General features: G+C 37.5%; 1 protein-coding gene across 1 annotated transcript in view; it reads right to left on the reverse strand.

Moving 5' to 3' along the window:
- Positions 1–543: 543 nt before the first annotated feature.
- Positions 544–21,239, reverse strand: part of LOC129657093 (transmembrane protease serine 11F-like) — a 61,381-nt gene continuing 40,685 nt past the window's right edge. The window contains exons 5-10 of the mRNA XM_055587409.1: positions 20,230–20,393; positions 17,853–17,891; positions 13,544–13,745; positions 8,729–8,988; positions 7,498–7,640; positions 544–1,139 (exon numbers count right to left, since the gene is read on the reverse strand). Of these exons, the coding sequence (XP_055443384.1) occupies positions 981–1,139; positions 7,498–7,640; positions 8,729–8,988; positions 13,544–13,745; positions 17,853–17,891; positions 20,230–20,393 (967 nt within the window). The 3' untranslated portion in view covers positions 544–980. The remainder of the gene's footprint in view (positions 1,140–7,497; positions 7,641–8,728; positions 8,989–13,543; positions 13,746–17,852; positions 17,892–20,229; positions 20,394–21,239) is intronic.

Consider the following 21,239-nt stretch of genomic DNA (forward strand, 5'->3'; position numbering starts at 1 on the left):
TGCCAAGTACTTTTCACAAATCAGATTTCCTAACCTGACATTCTAGTAGACATCTGACTTGTCAGAGAACTGAAGACTTATAAAAGCACTGTATATGATATAGGTATATCTAAATGATAACTGGATGTTTCATTCCACCAAAAATCTAAAGAGTGCTTGTTTTGTTAGTAATCATTTGAAACATCTCTGATAGCCTAGGTTCCATTAGTTCTTTTTATCCTCCTTATACCCATGAAAAATTGCTCCCAGGAGTTGTCTCCTTTTCAGTCTAGCTTCAAATGATGTGTGAATGGAAAGATGCTGTTAAAGAAGAAAGCAGAAATGCTTATTAACAATACAACATGTGTTCTGAAGCTAGCACTGATGTGTATAACCCAATGTTAATAGCAAGTTCAGATATATTTAAACACCTTTTACATGGCAATTCTCATGGTTTATTATTTATTTACTCTGTATTATTTTGTGTTTATTCTGTATTTATTATTTATTCTGTATTATTATTTGTAAACCCAGGGTAGAATTCAAGTTATATTGCAAATCTCACATACTCCATTCAAGCCATTGAAGGTCCAGTAATCAGTCCTAGAATACTGGAGCCCTAAATCCTCAAGGATGGTTGCTGTTTCATATTTTGCTAGATGAATCCCAAGTGCTCCAGGTACTATATGAGGTAAGATTTTGAGAGCCCTGGCAGCACTTCATATCCTGTGGAAAATGATGTTCCCATCTTCAATGGAAGGAAAGTATATATAAATATTCATCTGATTAATACGATCACAATTTCCCATGTGAGTGAGGTAGAGAAAGATTTCTGTCCCATGTACACAAAGTTCACCTCATGATATTAGATTGCTCTGTCTCTGAAGGACTTCTTGACATTCAGCAAAAGAACTGATTCAAATCACAAGAATATAAATAATACATAATATGCAGGAGTTTTAGCTCTATGTGCGATGGATAAAATTCAGGGTCAGTTCACACTAGATACCAGTCTTGGAGGCAATCCAGTCTCGATATTGAGACACTCTTGTGTAGACGCCAGGTTTTTTGGGAAGAGCACATGATTGTCCCCAACTTACTATACCAACTAGGTACCAGATTTCATGATTATCATAAACCAGAGGTCCACCAGAATCTCCCTAGAGAAAAAAAAAAAATTTGAGATTGTTAACTCTAATTTAATTCAGTAGGACAATCACTGCAATCATGTCTTCCAGAGGAAAAATGGAAAAAGTTACATAGAGCATGCAACCAGATTAGAGACAGATTATATGATGGATCTCTTGACTGAGTTAAAATTTTGTGCTAAATTATTAAGTAAATTATTTTCTAGAAAGACCAATACTAATTTATATGGAATGGCTACATTATTTATGCTTCAGCATACATATTTTTTTTGCTAGCTTTATTAGACACTTTAAGCATGATTTAGTAAGCATTTATCTAAAATATTTAATATGAGGTTGGTATTTGTACATTGAAGGAAATGGCAACCCACTCCAGTATTATTGCCTAGAGAATCCTGTGGACAGTGGAGTCTGGTGGGCTGCTGTCCATAGGGTCGCACAGAGTCAGACACGACTTAAGCGACTTAGCATACATGCATGCATTGGAGAAGGAAATGGCAACCCACTCCAGTATTCTTGCCTGGAGAATCCCAGGGACAGAGGAGCCTGGTGGGCTGCCGTCTATGGAGTCGCACAGAGTCGAACACAACTGAAGCAACTTAGCAGCAGCAGCAGCAGAAATTTTCTGTGATCTCTTCTGAGTATGTTAGCTCTTGACTGTATTTTATGAACCTACTCTGGCTTTCTTTTCTTTCACTTACCTATTTCTATCTATGTTTGCTTTCTGAATTTTATATAATCCTTCTTAAATCTCTTTTGAATCAAAGAAGATTATGCAAATAAATAGACGCAAGTATCGAGGTTAAGATTGTGGTCTCAGTAGTTGAACTGCCCAAGTTTCAGGTCCAGCTCTATTAATTACTTGTTGTGTGATCTCAGGTAAGATACACAGGATAAATTCTCTGTGCCTCTCCCACTTGCTTCATTTGTTTTTTCTTTTATCAACTATTTATTGAGTTCCTACTATGTGTCACAGGGCTGCCCTGGTGGCTCAGATGGTAAAGAATCTGCCTGCAATGCAGGAGACCCCTGGGTATTGAGGACGCCTGGGTTGGGAGTATCCCCTGAAGAAGGGAGTGGCTATTCATTCCAGTATTCTTGCCTGGAGAACCCCATGGACAGAGGAGCCTGGGGGGCTGCTGTCCATGGGGTTGCAAAGAGTTGGACACAGTTGAGTGACCTAACACTTCGCTACGTGTCTCAGGCATTTTGATGGGCACTGAGGATTAACAATGACCAAAAATGAACTGTCCCTATGCTCATAGAGCTTGACATTTAGGATAAGAAAAAAAAATATGAAATAAGCCTACAAATATGCAAATGACATCTGTTATGAGTGCTATGGAGACATACAATAGGGGGATTTGACTAGTCAGGGAGGTTAGGGATGTTTCCCTTGGTCAAATGTAATCAATCAAATAGCTGAAGGAAGAGAGTAAATCATGAAAAGCAAGGCGTGAATGAAATGTGTTTTAGACAGAGGGAAGCATGACAAATGCTCTGTGTCATGAAGCAACATGGCATATGCAAAGGCTTGTAGAAATAGGAGACTGGAGAGAGGACAGCAAGTGAGCAAGTGGTACATAATGAGGCCATAGCAGTAAGGAGAGGCTATTCTATATAAAGTCCTATGGGTCTTTTTAAGAAGTTTTTATCATAAGATAAAAATAAAGGTAAAGCACTGAAGATTTAAGTGTTTTTTTCAGATCTATATTTTTTTATTTTTTTTAATTTAAATTTATTTATTTTAATTGGAGGCTAATTACTTTACAATATTGTATTGGTTTTGCCACAGTGTTTTAAGGAGGGTGTTAACATGATCAGATTGCATCCTGTTAGAAACCATCCTGAAATTTATTTGACTAATGCACTACAGGATCATAAGAATGAATACAAAGAGATAAACTAGATAGTTAATGTGTATGGGAGGTGGTCAAGGGACAGGAAGGGGAGGAGAGGTTGAGAGAGGATAGAAAGACAAAAGATGGTGGAGAGAGATTTAAGGAAGTAAAATCCATGGGATTAGGTGGTTATTTGAATATGGAATAAAGAGAAATTACAATCGTTTCTAGCCTTTGGCGTATCTAACAGAATGAAAGGGAATGCCATTTACAGAAATACAAAACACAGAAAGAAGATTAGTTGGGGAGAAGAATCAGAGCAGAATCGGGTACAACATTTGAATCTGAAGTGCCTTTGAAATATCCAACTGGAGCTGCCAAGTAGGAATAGAATAGATAAATCTGGAGATCAAAAGAGAGGATGGGGCTAAAAGTAAAATTTTATGTAGTATCGGCAAAAAAAAAAAAAAAAAAAAGATAATTGAAGCTATGAAAGAGAATTAGATTCTCTGGGGAGAAAGTATCGAGTGAAAGGATAAACAGGCATAAACTAACATGTAATGGGTGGGATTAAGAGAAGGACATTGAAAAGGAGACAGAGAAGGAGCAGACAGAGATGCAAAGTGAAAATTATTACAAGCCAAGAGAAGACAATATTTCAATAAAGAGGGAGTGGTAAGCACTATTAAATACTGGTAAGAGGAAAAAAAGACCCCCTCAAATTGTTGATGGTCATTAGTGATTCATTGAAAACATTAGGAAGAGAGATTTTGATGAAGCAATAGGGCAGGAACCATATTGAAACAGTCTGAGGAGTTAGTGAGAGATGAGAAAATTGTGACAATAAACATTTTCTCAAATATTTGATGGTAAAGAGATAAAATGAGAGGCTAGCTGAAGGCTTTTTTTTTTTTTTTTTTCCATGACTTGAGAGATCTGAATAGAGAATTTAGTTACAAGAGAAATGTTGACTCTGGAAGAAGAGAGACTGTAATTGCTAATATATGCATGCTAAATCACTTCAGTTGTGTCCAACTGTTTGTGACCCTATGGACTGTAGCCCACTAGGCTCCTCTGTCGATGGAATTCTCCAGGTAAGAATACTGGACTGGGTTGCCATTTCCTTCTCCAAGGAGTCTTCCTGGAGATCGAACCCTCGTCTCTTATGTCTCCTGCATTGGCAGGTGGGTTCTTTACCACTAGTGCCACCTGGGAAGCCCAATTGCTAGTGTAAACTTCCCCAAAAGGTCAACAAGAAGAGGAATTTGAACAGTGGGGAAAGGGCTATCCTTAGCGAAGGAGCAACTTCTCTGTAGTAACCTAAGCTGAAGGTGGATGAGAAGGGTCCAGATAAAGGCAGATCTGCAACGTTTGATGCTAGGAAGATGGGGAAATTCCTTACTATGACTTTATTTTTTTTTGAAAATTCAAAACAGAATCATCAGTTGAGAATAAATGGACAGGAAAAACTGGAAGTTAAGGAAAGTGTAGAATGGTGGGAGAATTCAGAGAAAGGTAAATTTAGGAAAAAGCAACAAAAATAGTAAGGTTGTCAGCTTTGTTATGTGGAACACATACTGGAGCCATGTGTTCTGCTGTATTTTTTTCAGGAGCATATGACTTCCCAGATGCAGGCAGAGAGTCTGAATAACTGAGTTCTTCCAGGTTTGGAACTTGTCAGACATAAACACTAGGAAGAGAGAACATCAAGTGGGTTTGGGGTATAAGCAAAAATGTTTAAAAAATGATCACAGTGAAATCTAAATTGGACAAGTGAACAGTGGAAGAAAGGAAAGAATTAATGGACTGTGAAACAGCAGATAATCTGTGCTCTACAAGACTCTGTGAAATTGAAGAAGGGTGGTATTCAGCCAACAAATATTTGTGCCAAGACTGGTTGAGGTATTCATAAAACAGAGGTAAATAAAATAGATGCTCTAAAATGAGTGCCTTCACAGAGTTCACTTTCTAGGCTAGTGAGACAGTTAAATAAAATATATTGTGCATTGAATGGTGTAAGAGCTAGAAATGAAAATAAAACAGAGAAGGGACACAAAGAATATGTGTGTAAGTTGTGTATGTTGGGCAGTGAGGATTGGTAGGTTGGATTATAACAGTGTGACCAAAGAAACAGAAGTAGTTGAAAATCAGGCAGAAAGGACTGAGGATAGTCGTTAAATAGGAAGATTTGGGAATTTAGTGTCATTGGAGATGGAACAGTTTTTGATGACAAGGTTCAAGGTGTGGCCCTAGGAATAGGTGACTGAGGCGGAGTGAAGGTCCCTGGAGGTTGAGATCTACGAACTAAGGATCCAGCATTTAAATGAGCTGATGACAATATTGCAGAAGTTAGAACTAAGGTGGAATCTATTCTAGGCATCAATGGCATGAAAGAATGAGTGGAACAAAGTAGAGAGATTAGGAGGTGGGATAAAAACAAGATAGATGAGAGATGATGATACAGCTGAATAAAGTGCTTTTCAGAGGAGAGGTTTCTCTGCCTTTTGATTACAAATTTGCCTTAGAAAATAACAATAGAGCATACGAGGTTGTCTGAACCAGAAACGGGAGCAATAGACTAATTTTCTATTTTGTAAATAGTACTACGTCATGGTACTACGTCAATAGTACCATGCAAAGATGGACACAATAAAGGACAGAAATGATATGGACCTAACAGAAGCAGAAGATATTAAGAAGAGGTGGCAAGAATACACAAAACAACTGCACAAAAATGATCTTCAGGACCCAAATAACCACGATGGGGTGATCACTCACCTAGAGTCAGACATCTTGGAATACAGAGTCAAGTGGGGTTTGGGAAACATCACGATGAACAGAGTTAGTGGAGGTGATGGGAATGCCAGTTGAGATGTTTCAAATCCTAAAAGATGATGCTGTGAAAGAGCTGCCCTTGATACACCAGCAAATTTGGAAAACTCAGCAGTGGCCACAATACTGGAAAAGATCAGTGTGCATTCCAATCCCAAAGAAAGGCAATGCCAAAGAACGTTCAAACTACCACACAATTGCACTCATTTCACATGCTAGTAACATAATGCTCAAAATTCTCCAAGCCAGGCTTCAACAAGTATGTGAACTGTGAACTTCCAGATGTTCAAGCTGGTTTTAGAAAAGGCAGAGGAACCAGAGATCAAATTGCCAACATCCATTGGATCATAGAAAAAGCGAGAGTTCCAGAAAAACATCTACTTCTGCTTTATTGACTATGCCAAAATCTTTGACTGTGGGGATCACAAGAAACTGTGGAAAATTCTTGAAGAGATGGGAATACCAGACCACTTGATCTGCCTCTTGAGAAACCTGTATGCAGGTCAGGAAGCAACAGTTAGAACTGGACATGGAACAACAGACTGGTTCCAAATAGGAAAAGGAGTTCGTAAAGGCTGTATACTGTCACCCTGCTTATTTAACTTCTATGCAGAGTACATCATGAGAAACGCTGGGCTGGAAGAAGCACAAGCTGGAATCAAGATTGCCAAGAGATGTATCAATAATCTCAGATATGCAGATGACACCACCCTTATGGCAGAAAGTGAAGAACTAAAGAGCCTCTTGATGAAAGTGAAAGTGGAGAGTGAAAAAGTTGGCTTAAAGCTCAGCATTCAGAAAACGAAGATCATGGCATCTGGTCCCATCACTTCATGGGAAATAGATGGTGAAACAGTGGAAACAGCGTCAGACTTTATTTTTTGCGGCTCCAAAATCACTGCAGATGGTGACTGCAGCCATGAAATTAAAAGACACTTGCTCCTTGGAAGAAAAGTTATGACTAACCTAGACTGCATATTAAAAAGCAGAGACATTGCTTTGCCAGCAAATGTCAGTCTAGTCAAGGCTATGGTTTTTCCAGTAGTCAGGTATGGTTGTGAGAGTTGGACTATAAAGAAAGCTGAGTGCTGAAGAATTGATGCTTTTGAACTGTGGTGTTGGAGAAGACTCTTGAGAGTCCCTTGGACTGCAAGGAAGTCCAACCCATCCGTCCTAAAGGAAATCAGTCCTGAATATTCATTGGAAGGACTGATTGAAGCTGAAGCTCCAATACTTTGGCCACCTGATGTGAAGAACTGACTCATTGGAAAAGAGATACTGGGAAAGATTGAAGGCAGGAGGAGAAGGGGATGAGAGAAGATGAGATGGTTGGATGGCATCACCGACTCAATGGACATGAGTTTGAGCAAGCTCTGGGAGTTGGTGATGGACAGGGAGGTCTGGCGTGCTGCAGTCCATGAGGTTGTAAAGAGTTGGACATGACTGAGTGACTGAACTGAACTGAACTATGTCCATCTCATTATATTACATGAAATAATGTATAGAAAGTGTTTAGCATTGTTTTTGCTTAATAAACACTCAATATAATAATTTTTATTATCATTGGTTATTTAGGTAAACTGATTCTTTGATAAAATTCATGTCATTTTTTTCTTTCAGGTAAACATATAGGCTCAAATTAGAAATCATTAATGGAAACTTTCCTTTTGAAGTGTCGACCTTGACTTTGGACTTACCTTACATGCATCTACTTTTCCTTCCATGAATCCGGCACACAACATTCCTGAAGTTATCATGCCATCATATACATCCTTTCTGTTACACTCCTCAGTGCTTATGGTTTCTACCCTGGCTTGCCGTAGTTTATTTTGTGTTGGTCCTATTACACAAACAAATGAAAAAACAAAACATGTTCTTTGAATACAGCTATATCTAAGAGTCAGAAGACACATGAATTGTATATTCTTAGGAGTAAAAGCATTAGATTTTTCATTATTAATGATTGCCTAATTTTATTTTCTGTGGCATAAATGTCTACATGCAAGGAAACAGTACACATATATGTGGTGGTGGTAGTTTAGTTGCTGTCGTGTCTGACTCTTGCGTATTTGTGGACCTTCAAAAGTTCTTTGAACCCTCAAAACTACACACAATATTGTGTGCATATGACTTTTTTTCATCATTTTCCACATAAGGAAGTTGAGGCTCAGAGAAGTTCATTGATTTTCCAAAATCTACTCAAGTATAAACCAGGATACAAATTGCACAGGGCCCTGCTCTATGCTGTACAGTGTTATTTCAGAATGTCTCAAAGCATGAGAAACAAAGCAAATGCTGAAGATATACCAACAACATGACACCAGCAGAGAAGAAGGCCAGTGGTTAGGAGGAAAAAATACTGCATACGTTAGTCTCAAAACATTCACAAACCACTTCCATGTTTATGACCATTGTATATCCTCATTAAAATTAGGAAGAATTAAAACAAAACAAAAAAAAGCATATGAAGTATACGCAAGCCAGGAGTGTTTATATCTGGTGAATATACAATTTGTAGTAATTTACTTCCCTGTACTCCCATAGCATTTTGTTCCTTCTTAGAGTACCCAGAACCATCTGTTCATCTTATCCATGTTATTGAACTCTCCTCTGCCCCAGGACTGCTACAAATAATTGTGAACTCCTCAAGGATGGGTATATGATTCCTTTTACTTTTTTTACTTTAACACACAGCACCTTGTTCTTCTCAGAGCCATACTTTCCTTCTCCAGGGGATTTTTCTGACCAAGGGATCGAATCCGGGTCTACTGCACTGCAGGCAGATTCTTTACCATTGGAGCCACCAGGGAAGCCCATATACGTTAGAAGCATGAACATTTTAATGAAAAGTCTAAAGAGGTATCCCCTAGATGGCACACTAGATCCCAAGATAAATTTGTACTAAGTAAATTACATTGAACAACTCACCATCATCTACAATGGATCCAAATCCTGTGACAAATACACCTGTTTTAGGTGGCAACTTTATGGATGAATCTGGGAGGCAAACTCTCTGAACTACATTTGAAAACTCAACTCGGGTATCAAGCTGAGCCAAAGCAATGTCATTTTCATTTGTTTCTTTACGGTAATTTTCATGAATGATAATTTTCCTCAAACTTCGTTGCACTGCAGGTGGTGTTATAGTTATACCAAAAGTAACGATCCATCTATTTGGGTCTTTATTTCTGCAAAAAAATAAAGAATACGATTAGTTATACTTAACTGTATCCTCTAAAAACAGTTGAGACAGTATTCTCAGCAACTATTGGAATTATGTCCCTGAAAAATTCCTATAGCGAGAGAATTTGCAATTGATGGCCTTATGTAAAAAAAGTGGTTAAAATACTGATGATACAAGTGAGAGTAGGAAAGCTCTTAAAATGTTTCACAAGTTCTAAAATTTAAAAGAATACAATAGCTAAGTGGAATTCCATGCTGCAGTTGGAATAATAATAATGGGTACTATACAATTAGTTTCTCACATTTTAATTCTAACATTTTAATGTTAAATTAACATTTAATTTTGTTCATTAGAAACTCTTCAGATTTGATTTTTTTCTCTAATTTCAGTGAAGTGTATAGAAATTAATTTTGATCTGTTTTGGACATTATCACCCTAAGAGGCATTTCCTTCTGTATGAGGCATTCTCTCCATTCTTATTTTATGATTTAACCTGTTGACTCTTGTTTACTAGGTCTTATCTTGATCTTTGAGACAAAGTATAATTTGTCTTCTTCACAAACCCTCATGTGTATACAGGATTATTTCTCCACCCAGTGCCCATACCCTACCCCAATACTCAAGGGCTAAAAGCAGCCTTAACTCATTGCTGTGCTGTTAGAGCTCCCACTACCCTTTCATCTGCCCTGGTCAGTCCCTTTTACTATTTTTGAGGCTTTCCCTTAACACAGATGCTTTTCTCTACCATGAGATTACACTACAAGCAAATTCTGCATCCTTCTATCATCTCTTTACTCCCTGCTCTACCCTAAACCTCAGTTCCCTGTTTGTCTAATCAGCCCTTTCAAGAATGACAAAAATATATAGAAACTTGAATTCTCTCTGTAAAGGAAAATTATGTAAAAGGAAATTACACATAAGAGAATTTAAAAAGGGAATTTCCCTGTTCATGCAGGATTACTGTGCTGGTGAATCATAAAGCTTTAAGTGTAATGAAAAACCTGAAAGATCAGTGGCTTTCAAAGTACTCTGTACTGCCCCAGGGATAAGCAGGCAGAGCCTAGGGGCCAAGGAATTGGGGTATGCTGTTGGGGAGGGGGGGCTCCTCTCTCAGCTGCTCTACTTATTTACACTTTAAAGGAAGGTTTAATTGCTGATAGTAGTCTCTTATGATCCTTTGTATTTCTGTGTTGTCTGTTGTGATCTCTCCATTTTCATTTCTAATTTTATTGATTTGATTTTTCTCCCTTTGTTTCTTGATGAGTCTGGCTAATGGTTTGTCAATTTTATTTATCCTTTCAAAGAACCAACTTTTGGCTTTGTTGATTTTTGCTATGGTCTCTTTTGTTTCTTTTGCATTTATTTCTGCCCTGATTTTTAAGATTTCTTTCCTTCTACCAACCCTGAGGTTCTTCATTTCTTCCTTTTCTAGTTGCTTTAGGTGTAGAGTTAGATTATTTATTTGACTTTTTTCTTGTTTCTTGAGGTATGCCTGTATTGCTATGAACTTTCCCCTTAGGACTGCTTTTACAGTGTCCCATAGGTTTTGGGTTGTTGTGTTTTCATTTTCACTCGTTTCTACGCATATTTTGATTTCTTTTAATGCATATATATGGAATTTAGAAAGATGGTAACAATAACCTTGTATGCAATACAGCAAAAGAGACACAGGTGTATAGAACAGTCTTTTGGACTCTGTGGGAGAGGGAGAGGGTGGGATGATTTGGGAGAATGGCATTGAAACATGTATAATATCATATATGAAATGAATCGCCAGTCCAGGTTCTATGCATGATACTGGTTGCCTGGGGCTGGTGCACTGGGATGACCCAGAGGGATGGTATAGGGAGGGAGGAGGGAGGGGGGTTCAGGATGGGGAACATGTTTATACCTGTGGCAGATTCATGTTGATGTATGGCAAAACCAATACAATATTGTAAAGTAATTAACCTCCAATTAAAATAAATAAATTTATATTTTAAAAAAATAAAGGAAGGTTTAATTCAAAGCAGAAATTTTAAGGATGAAGCATTCATTTGAAAACTAGAATTCTGGAATCTACAAAGACATATTACTTCAGTCCTTAAGGATCTTGTAAACCAACTGAGTAGACAAAACAGAAATACCTATCTCTTCATGCATGAAAAACCAGAAAGGGAGACTCAAATAATAGGCACAGTTCAGCATGCTTTGCAGATAAGAACACTGAAATTCAGAAATTAAATGACTTGGCCAGGTACATGATGTATTCAGCTGGTTAGTGTCAGAGACAGATGGCCCAGGTCTCATGATATCCTGTCAAGAACTTTTCCCTATATACACTTGTTTCACAAAGACAGGGATCATTTTTCATGGGCATAAAGGTACTAACATTTGTCTTATATATGATTTTTTAAATATAGTATTTCTGTAGGAAAAAACATAAAATTTTAAAAAGTATTTGGATAATTGTGATATTGTCTTCAAAGTACCCTTATTTTTCCTTCACAATAGTGCACTTCATTATGCAATTATATGAAATTATATCACATGCAAAATTGATTCCTTCCTCTCCAGAATCATTATAATTTCAAACTCTTTATTATTAGTGGCAAAAAATATGCTATCACAGTTCTCACATTAAAAAAAAAATTCCTCCTTAGAATCCACAGCCACCCTGGACTATCAAATTTCTCTGCTCCCATTCATTAAAAACTCCTTGAAAGTGGGGTCTAAACTCACTACATCCTATCCTTCTCTTTCTTTTCTCTCTCATTTTCACCCCTATCACATCATCACAATTTCTTTTATCAAGATCACCAGTTATCTCTGTTTTATCAAACTCAATGGCTAGTCCCTCTATATGTCTGCCCACACAGAAATGGCACTGGACCTGCTAGAACATGGATCTCAGTCTATATAGCTTGTATTCTTCACTCAATAGTTAAAGACTTTACATTCTGAGCTTATTTCTTTTTAATTCATGTAAGCAAATATCAGTTATAAATTTTAAAAATGTATGAAAAATGGAGGACTATATAAGCATGAGAAAATCATAAAGCCTTGAAAAGTTAGTGAGACTCAAGTTTACCTGAGCACGATGATATTACTGAGGTTGTAAATGCGTACATGTGAATCCTTTTTCTCTTTTTTCATGAGACAGTGACAATCAACTTAAATCCATTAGGTCATTCTCATTACACATCTACTCCATAAATAAAGGTGTAGGCATCTTAGAACAATTTGGGTGTTACCCTTAGAAGGATGATCAAGCACCACCTAGACTCACCAAGGATAGTTTCTTCTGAAAGGGTGTGTGAACAGGGTCATTGGCCAGGACCTTTTTCAGAACTTTTGTCTTTTGAGGGTTTAAAAGGAAAAACTCTCTGTACCCTGATGTTGAAACCTCAGGGAAAAAAGATAGTGTGTCCCTGATCTTGGGCAATAGCGTGCCTGTGCACGTCTGTGTATGTGAAGTGATATAGCTAAGTGTTAAGAGTTACAACTGTGAAAGCCAACAGAGAGCTCTTTTCAGGTTTTGTAGGACCCATCTTCCACACTGTGAGGCCAGTGATATAGGTTGGTAGATCTCTCCCACCATCCACACACCTCTCTAGTCCAGAAAAGCCCACATGAAATGAATTGAAAGTCGCTAAGTCATGTCTGACTCTTTGTGACCTCATGGACTATACAGTCTATGGAATTTTCCAGGCCAGAATATGGGAGTGGGTAGCCTTTCCATTCTCCAGGGGATCTTCCCAACTCAGGAATCGAACACAGGTCTCCTCCATTGCAGGTAGATTCTTTACCAGCCCACATGGTTCTTGGATAATTGGAAGCTGTTGCTGCTAAGTCGCTTCAGTTGTGTCCAACTCTGTGCGACCCCATAGATAGTCCACCAGGCTCCTCCGTTCCTGGGATTCTCCAGATAAGAATACTGGAGTGGGTTGCCATTTCCTTCTCCAATGCATACATGTGTGCTAAGTTGCCTTAGTCGTGTCCGACTCTGTGCGACCCTATGGACAGCAGCCCATCAGGCTCCTCCATCCATAGGATTCTCCAGGCAAGAATACTGGAGTGGGCTGCCATTTCCTTCTCCAAAATTGTAAGGGAGAGCTTCAAAAATGATACCTTTGCTTTTTTTTTCCCTATAAGTGGTGGTGGATGTTGATAGTTGGAGGATAGATGAAATAATTTTTTAAAAGTAAAAGTGTCAGAATTTTCCTTAAATATACAGAAGTTTAAATTTGTACATGTATAATAGTCTTTAAAATAATTTATGATGTAGTAGAAAAAGATCGCATAGTTTCATGATGCTACATACAAGGAAACAGATGGTATGAGCCATAAGAATGGCTCTTTGGTTTGGTTTTCACCAAACCAAACATGATATATATTGAGAGAAGGGTGAGGGGATGAGTTCGATTGGGGCAGGGAGCAGCCATTATGCATTTAGGGGACAGCGTCCATCTAGAGTGGAGTAGAGCCTAATTTGGTGAGATTGGACTCTTCCCAGGCACTAAATTGATGGTAATTAATAACTGAGTAAACAAGACTCACAAGAGCTCTAATAAACTTACCTGCGGAAGCAGTGAGCTGCCGTGAGCAGCCACGTGTTACTGATGAGGCTGGCTCCACATTGATGGCCAGACCCTATGAGCTGGAGGCTGGCCTGCCATGGCCACTCCCCTTCCAGAGCTGCTTCACTTCCTTGGACAATTCTTTCCGCAGACGCAAATGCTGGTAATGGCATGTATGAAGGTGTCACCCTTATTCCACAGCCTGTCACAGAAACAAGTGTTACCTTGATTTCATGAAAACGAGGGGAAAAAAGCACATCCTGATTTGCATTGGGCGCAGATGCTTAGAGGGTCCATTAAACCTGTTGCTCTTTAACCCATTTCTAGTACTCAGTCTCTGGGGTTATTCTCTAGGGGTGCTACTATTCCCAGAGAGGTACAAAAGAAATATTTACCAACATTTCAAGGTATCCAAACCAGAATGAACTTCTGCCTCTATATGGAGCATATACAGATGAATAAATAGATAAGTAGATAGATAATTTAAGAGCATAAAAATGTGTAGATCCTCTGCTGAGAGTTTTCGATACATGTGTAGCAAAACAGTTTTTAAATGAGGAAACAAAAAGAACATAAATTACTGAAGGTAACACAGCTGGCAAGAGACAGAGTTGGATATTGGAAGGATTAGAAGGCTCTAAATCGAAATTTATATTCTTACTACTGAGAGAGTGCAACACTGAATGTCAGCCATGATTCTGCCTTGACATAAATCTGTACATTGTCTTTGAAACCTGAATTTTAACCATCTTAAATATTAATGACTATCTTGCTTTTCTAAAATTTAAAAAGACTAGTTTTTTTTTTTAACATATTCTGATTCCCTGATAACAAATTCTCAGTTGATTAGACTTCAACCCTAAATAATACCTGATAGTGTATTAGTATACTTTATTAATGTGCCTTCTAATTATTAATGTTTATATTTTTATTAACAATACACTTTTTGAAAAAGAGGTTTTATTAAGAAACAGATTAAAAAATAGTTGCTTGAAATCATATTTATAAATTTATCATAATTCCATCATGTAGAGTTTCTCCATTAATATGGTGCCACATGAGTAGAGTCTAATGCTTCCTCTCCCAATTTCCCCTAAAAATAAATGTGAAGGTAATAATAATAAAAATAATATCTACTAGTTATGATCCAGACTCTGTACATAGTGTTACATGCACTTGCCCTAATTTTAATAACTGTTATTATCTCTCTATGTTATTAGATGTTATTATCCTCAGACTGAAGATGAAAAATTTGAGTCTATGGTATTGCTCAAAGGCAAAAGGAACAAAATCACCAAAAATTAAGGAAAGATAAGAAAAAAATATATACACTTTGGAGGTAATTTTCAGTAACTGCAGTATTCAGTGGGTTGGTTTAAAAAACAACTTCTTGGACTGCCCAACCTATTTCTTTGAACCAGAACTGTGTGGAGAACCCTAACAATTCTGACAAAGCCACTGATATTGTGATTTTCCACACCAGAAGTAAAGCTATAATTCACCAGTCCCTCGCCAAACAGAAGCTCTAGTTTGAACCTTCCAGTCGTGACCCATCAACTCTTTTCTCTATGTATGCATTCAGAAGCCACAATGCCTGCACACCATCTCATCTAGGAACACAGGAAAGATGAAAAGTTCTATGAAAGTGTGGTTACTTCATGCAATGGTCTGAATGTGTACTCCCCAAATTTATAGTTGAAATCCCTAACCCTTAAAGGTGGTGGTATTAATAGGTACAGCCGTCCAGAGGTGCTTAAGTCATGAGAGTGGAGCTCTCATGAATGGATCAGTACCATATAAAATAGTCTGCAGAGGAACCCCTAGCCCCTTCCACCACTTGACTGTACAGCAAGAATCTGTGAGTAGGAAGTGGGCCCTCACCTCACAACAATCTCGGACTTCTAGCCTCCAGAACTATTAGCAATATATTTCTGCTGTTTATACACTACCCAGTCTGTGGTAGGTGTTTTTTTATAGCACTGTGATTGGACTTATGAAAAGGAATTTAAACAGAGAATGACAGAGTACTGGCACCCGTGAATGCTGGAGCTGGTGGTGCCCTAAAGTGGGTGGTTGATGGAATTTTTATATACTCTGTTTTTAAAATCCAAATTTAATCCTGCATCTAACTGTATGGCATGGCTAAGACCCTCTAAATAAGATGATATATAAACTTAGAAGACAGACATATCACTGAAAATTTTCCTCAGAAATTTTCAGAACTTGTGCTTGGTATCAGCAAAGATATTCAAGAAAACATGGCCTTAATAAAACAAAGGTAGCCAAACATAAGGGGAAAATCTAAGAGTACACACAGCAAAAGAGTACACACAACAAAAGATTTGTATGTCAATCAAGAAAATTCAAGAAATCACAGAAATGTCATAACAGATAATAAATCCACATAGAAGAAGAGAAAATGTGACACCAGACGATTGAGGTAAGTGGTTGTAAGGAGTATAGATCTGATGAGATCTTTCATAATGCACTGAAACTGAACTGGAACTAGAAATAATGATTGTCATAGAGTTCAGTAAATGGACATTCAGATAATAAATCATTTGTGTTCCTGAGGAAGAAAAAAAACCAAACCAGTTAAAACAGAGTCAATCATCAAATTTATAAAGGAAGAATATTTTTCCAGGATGAGAAAAAACAGTGTACAAGTTGACAATCTCATAGTGTCCCAGACAAGGTTCAGTGTCAAATACACATCTAGATCTCTTGACCAAAAAAAAAAAAAAAAATGTTATAGGATAAAGATTTCCTACCTTCTTCCAGGAACCAAAAAGATAACCTAAAAGAATAAAAATCACACCAGCCTTAGACTTCTGCTCTATAACAAAACACTAGAAGAAGGTGGAATGATATATATATATATAGTTATTTGAGAAAATTTATGATCCAAGAATCCTATAAAACATTAAGATAAAGGCAATGGAAAGAGATTCTGATATATGCCACTTCTCAAAAATACACCATCTATGTAGTTGTCTTATTGAAAAATAACTTAAAGATATAGTTTAGCAAGCAAAAAGGTGAATTCAAATCAAGACTCAAGAAAGGGAAATAGTAAAAGTATAACAAGAGACTTTGACCCTGAGGCTGAAGTTCCGACACTTTGGCCACCTGATGTGAAGAGCTGACTCACTGGAAAAGACCCTGATGCTGGGAAAGATTGAAGGCAAAAGGAGAAGAGAGCGGCAGAGGATGAGATGGTTAGATAGCATTACTGACCCAATAGACACGAATCTGAGCAAAGTCTGGGAGATAGTGAAGGACAAAGAAGCCTAGCATATTTCTGTCCTTTGGGTCACAAAGAATCAGACATGGTTTAGTGACTGAACAACAATCAAGCAAGAGACTTTAGTGATGGGTAAATGACTGTGACTGTTGGGATAAAATGGAACATATTGTTTTGAAAAAGATTAGTAATAGAGTATATAAAGTTTGTGCTGGTGCTCAGTCATGTCTGACTCTTTGCAACCTCATGGACTGTAGCCTGCCAGCTCCTCTGTCCATGGGATTATCCAGGCAAGAATGCTGGAATGGTTTGCCATTTCCTCCTCAAGAGGATCTTCCTGAACCAGGGATCGAGCCTGTATCTCCTGTGTTTCCTGCATTGGCATGTGGATTCTTTACCTCTGAGTCACCTGGGAAGTCCATGTAAAGATTAGTGATAAGTAAAATGTGAAATTGGTCTTCCCAGGTGGCTCTAGTGGTAAAGAATCCACCTGCCAATGCAACAGACATAGAGATGCAGGTTTCATCCCTGGGTAGGGAAGATTTCCTGGGGAAGGGCACGGTAACCCACTCCAGTATTCTTGTCTGGAGAATCCCATGGACAGAGGAACCTGGAGGGCTATGGGCCATAGGGTCACAAAGAGTTGAACACGACTAATGGAACTTAGCACACATGCATGCAAGATATTAGAAATATAGCTACATATGTTATGTATGTAATATCAAGAATACTATGTAATTTTTTACCACATTCTGTAAGTCAAAACACTGAAAATTGTATTTGGCGTAAATGTATAAATTTAAATGTCTTAAAATGTCAACAATAATAAAACATAATAAAAAGATTAAGTGGTTTACAACAGAAAAAAACAGCTCAGGATTACTGTTATGATCATTTTGAAATACAGATATCAAATAATTATACATTGTACATTCAAAACTAATACAATGTTATATCAATTATACCTCATAAAAGAATGTGGTAAATTCTACTTGCAACTTTCTGGGCTTTTATTAATTATCTTTGCTATGAAATAGACAGTTAATCATGGGCTTTGGAACTTACGACTATTGAGAAAATTCCTCATCTTTTTGTTGTCGATAGCTGGAATAAACAAAACATGAATTAGTTGGTGGAAGTGTATGTTCCTATTTTCATGTGATTTTGTTCAAATGGTTACTATAAAATGCCTATTGCCCAAAGAATCCATATAATATATTTTTTGTAACCAAGAAATATATAAATAACCCTCTACTCTGATTTGGTTCAAAAATGTATAATTTTACTCTAAAAAGGTAGCATTTTGTTTTCTGATTTTCACTAAGAAACCAAAAAACAGAAGTTAGGAAATGAGGAGAGAATGATTAGGATAAATGTCCATGATTGATTTCTGTGGGAGCTCCAATAAAAGTAAGGGAAACAACCTCTATTCCCATCACAATTGGTGTTCGCTGTAGCAGTTGGACTAGCCTATGTGTGTTAGGCATGTGCCTGGAAGCCAGGTTGATAGGCATCCCAGGTCCCTCACAGACCAATTCCCAGGCCTTTGACTACAAAGGGTGGGAACTTGGTCATTGCAGGTTGATGGCTTCTCTCACTGAGGATGACTCTCACAGCGAACACGGTGGAAGTCAGCAGGTACTGGAGGGATGAAGGTCTCTTGTATACAGCCAGCCCCCTATCTCTCCCTCCACTTTATGTCTCCCTTCTGTGACACCTTTTCCCCTTCAAACTTATCTTAGTGCTCCTTTATAGTTAGTTTCATTTGATTGGGGTGGTTTGGTATTTGTTTTATTTGTTAGAAAGTAGGAAAGTATATCATATTTTCTGCAACATTACTTACTTTCCCATAAGAGGAATGTGAGCCCCAAATCCTATTAGAAGTCTCCTGGACATTTTACTTCTCTTTATTTAGTGTGAGCTTTGTATGTAGCAGAAGAAAATGTATGTGGTAGAATTTTGGTTATCAAGGATGGTCATAGAATATCATTTAATGTTAAAAGTCAGTATACATGTATATATGTAATATACATGTAATAAATGTATATTTATTTATAAATATAATAATGAAAAGTCAGTATACATGACCAGGAAGGCTGAAAAATGATTTTTAAAATTGTAAAATAAGAAACTCTACAATTTTAATTTATGGTGGATATTTTACTTTAGCTTACATAATCATGTGTTAGGCACAATTACATTACAAGGAATTGAGATTTAGTTTGACATTGCCATTTACAATGCCATGTTTTTCTTTGGAATATAATTGATTTAAAAAAAAAGGCGGATACCATATTCTTAATCATTTCTAATTATTTTATGAAGAAGTTATCACTGTTGTGCATGGGGATTCTATCAAAATGTATTTAAAGGATTTTCCTGGTTTTCTAACAACAGAGAAATTAGACAATCTGTTTTTTAAATTCATAGTTGTTGGGAGGGGAAAAGATTCAAGATTTAAAGGACAAGTCTTATTTTTTGGTATTAAATCAGAAGCAACCACATTTGGAAATACTTAATTAGAAACAATGAACAGAGTTGGAATACCTAATGCCTGTGAGACATATGCTAGAGTTCAGGGGGAGGAATAAGAAAATAAAAAGACACAGTCCCTGATCTTGGCACTTATAGTCTTATTTGAAATACATTATTTTACTTTCTCCAATTTTGTGTTGGTACAGAAAAACAGAAATGTCTCTCAGTTTGGATTCCCACTGGCTGTGAGGCAGTTTTAGTTTTACTTTCATAACCTTTTTGAGCTCCATTTTTTTTCCTGCTTTTGGGGGAAAATGAAATGACAGCTTTCCTGAATTTGTATTCTGAAGAATCTGTGAGGAGATGACTAAAATTGTTTTAAATTGGAAATAAGCTAGAGAGAATCTCTTTACGGTTCATGTTAATGCTTCTTCCAACAGGCTTCAACCTTCATAAAGATTCTGTTTCTTTGATACTATGGAAGCTAACCCCCAGAACTGGCCTCTGGGAGTCAGGATACCTGTGCTTTAATACCGCCCCTGCCCCGCCCCCCGCCGCCAATGCTTGCAGGTCCCATGTTTGACACCTTCCCTGAGCCTGTGAAGTGAAGTGAAGTCGCTCAGTCGTGTCCGACTCTTTGCGACCCCATAGACGGTAGCCTACCAGGCTCCTCCATCTGGTGCAATTATTGCCTACCCGTTCATGCTTTTGAAAAGATCCAACATGAAAATTCACATACAGGGCTGAATTAAAAACCCATAGTGATGCCCAAGTTAAATATGAAAAAAAAAATCATAAAACTAGACTTTACCTCATAGCAAATTTTTATTTTAGTTTTAATCCACACTGACATACATTTATCAAGGGTGAATTCTTGAAATGAGAGAATACATTGACCTGAATTCTTATGAAAAATACAAAGAGGATTGTGAAGGGAGGGAACCACAAAGATGGTAAAAGGACTTACGTGTGAGTGTAAATGATGGTTTGTATATAGTCAAAGGCATCGGTTCTCTCTTCAGACTTTGATATAGAATCCTTTCAATTTTTTTCCTGACTTGCTCAGCACTATTGGTGGATGGGAATTGAAACACAAGCACCATACGAATGTTCATACCATTTTGATCTGGACTAAAGAGGAAAAAGCAGATAGAGGTAATCATAATAAAGTCAGTTCTCTAACCAGGAACTATTTTTACACATTATGATTCACACTAGATTTAAAGAAACATAGTGAGTGGCATGTGTGCATATCAGATTTTTAAATGATCTCTAGGAATACCGGCTAAGATAAATAGCTGGAAAAAACATTATTCTTGCCTCTAACTTAGTTCACCATCTAGCTGTGAGATAATTTTAGTTTCGTAACCTTTTTGAACTTCAAAAAGAGGAGGTTGTGGGAGGAGGAGAGGTTCGTGAAATCATGCTTTACGCGTGCACTTAAGTGATTTGCTTTTTAAGGGATTCTAAACCAAGTTGTAACCAAGGTCATTATTCCTCAGTTGTGGTGTGGCAAAGACAATGCTTTGTACTCACCAAACCCTTCTTCTAAGCTTTGTCTTCTAAGCAAGAGCTAAATTTCATTTCCTCGCCTTCCTTGAAGTTTATTGAAACTCTCTAGTGAATCCTGGACAATGAAATGTGGGAAGAAATGATGTACCTGCTCCCAGACCTGGCCCTGGAAGACTCCCTGTACCATCCTCCATGCTGTCACTCTTCCCTTATTTGCCACCCAGAGATTCAGTGGGCAAGTCCATTCTACAATCCCAATCATTCCTACATCCACTTATGCCACATCTGTTTGGACTGTACCATGGAAATTAAATAGATCTTTATTGTGTTGAGCCATTGGTATTTTGGGGCTTGGTAGTCAGTTAATATGAGTTTGAAACATGGATGATTAAAGAAAGCAATTATAAAAGGAGATCATTTGATAAGTTCAAATATAAAAATTTACAATAATGTGTAGAGGTCTAG

The sequence above is a fragment of the Bubalus kerabau genome, chromosome 7, assembly GCF_029407905.1.
Source record: "Bubalus kerabau isolate K-KA32 ecotype Philippines breed swamp buffalo chromosome 7, PCC_UOA_SB_1v2, whole genome shotgun sequence".
In the NCBI taxonomy this organism is placed as follows: Eukaryota; Metazoa; Chordata; class Mammalia; order Artiodactyla; family Bovidae; genus Bubalus; species Bubalus kerabau.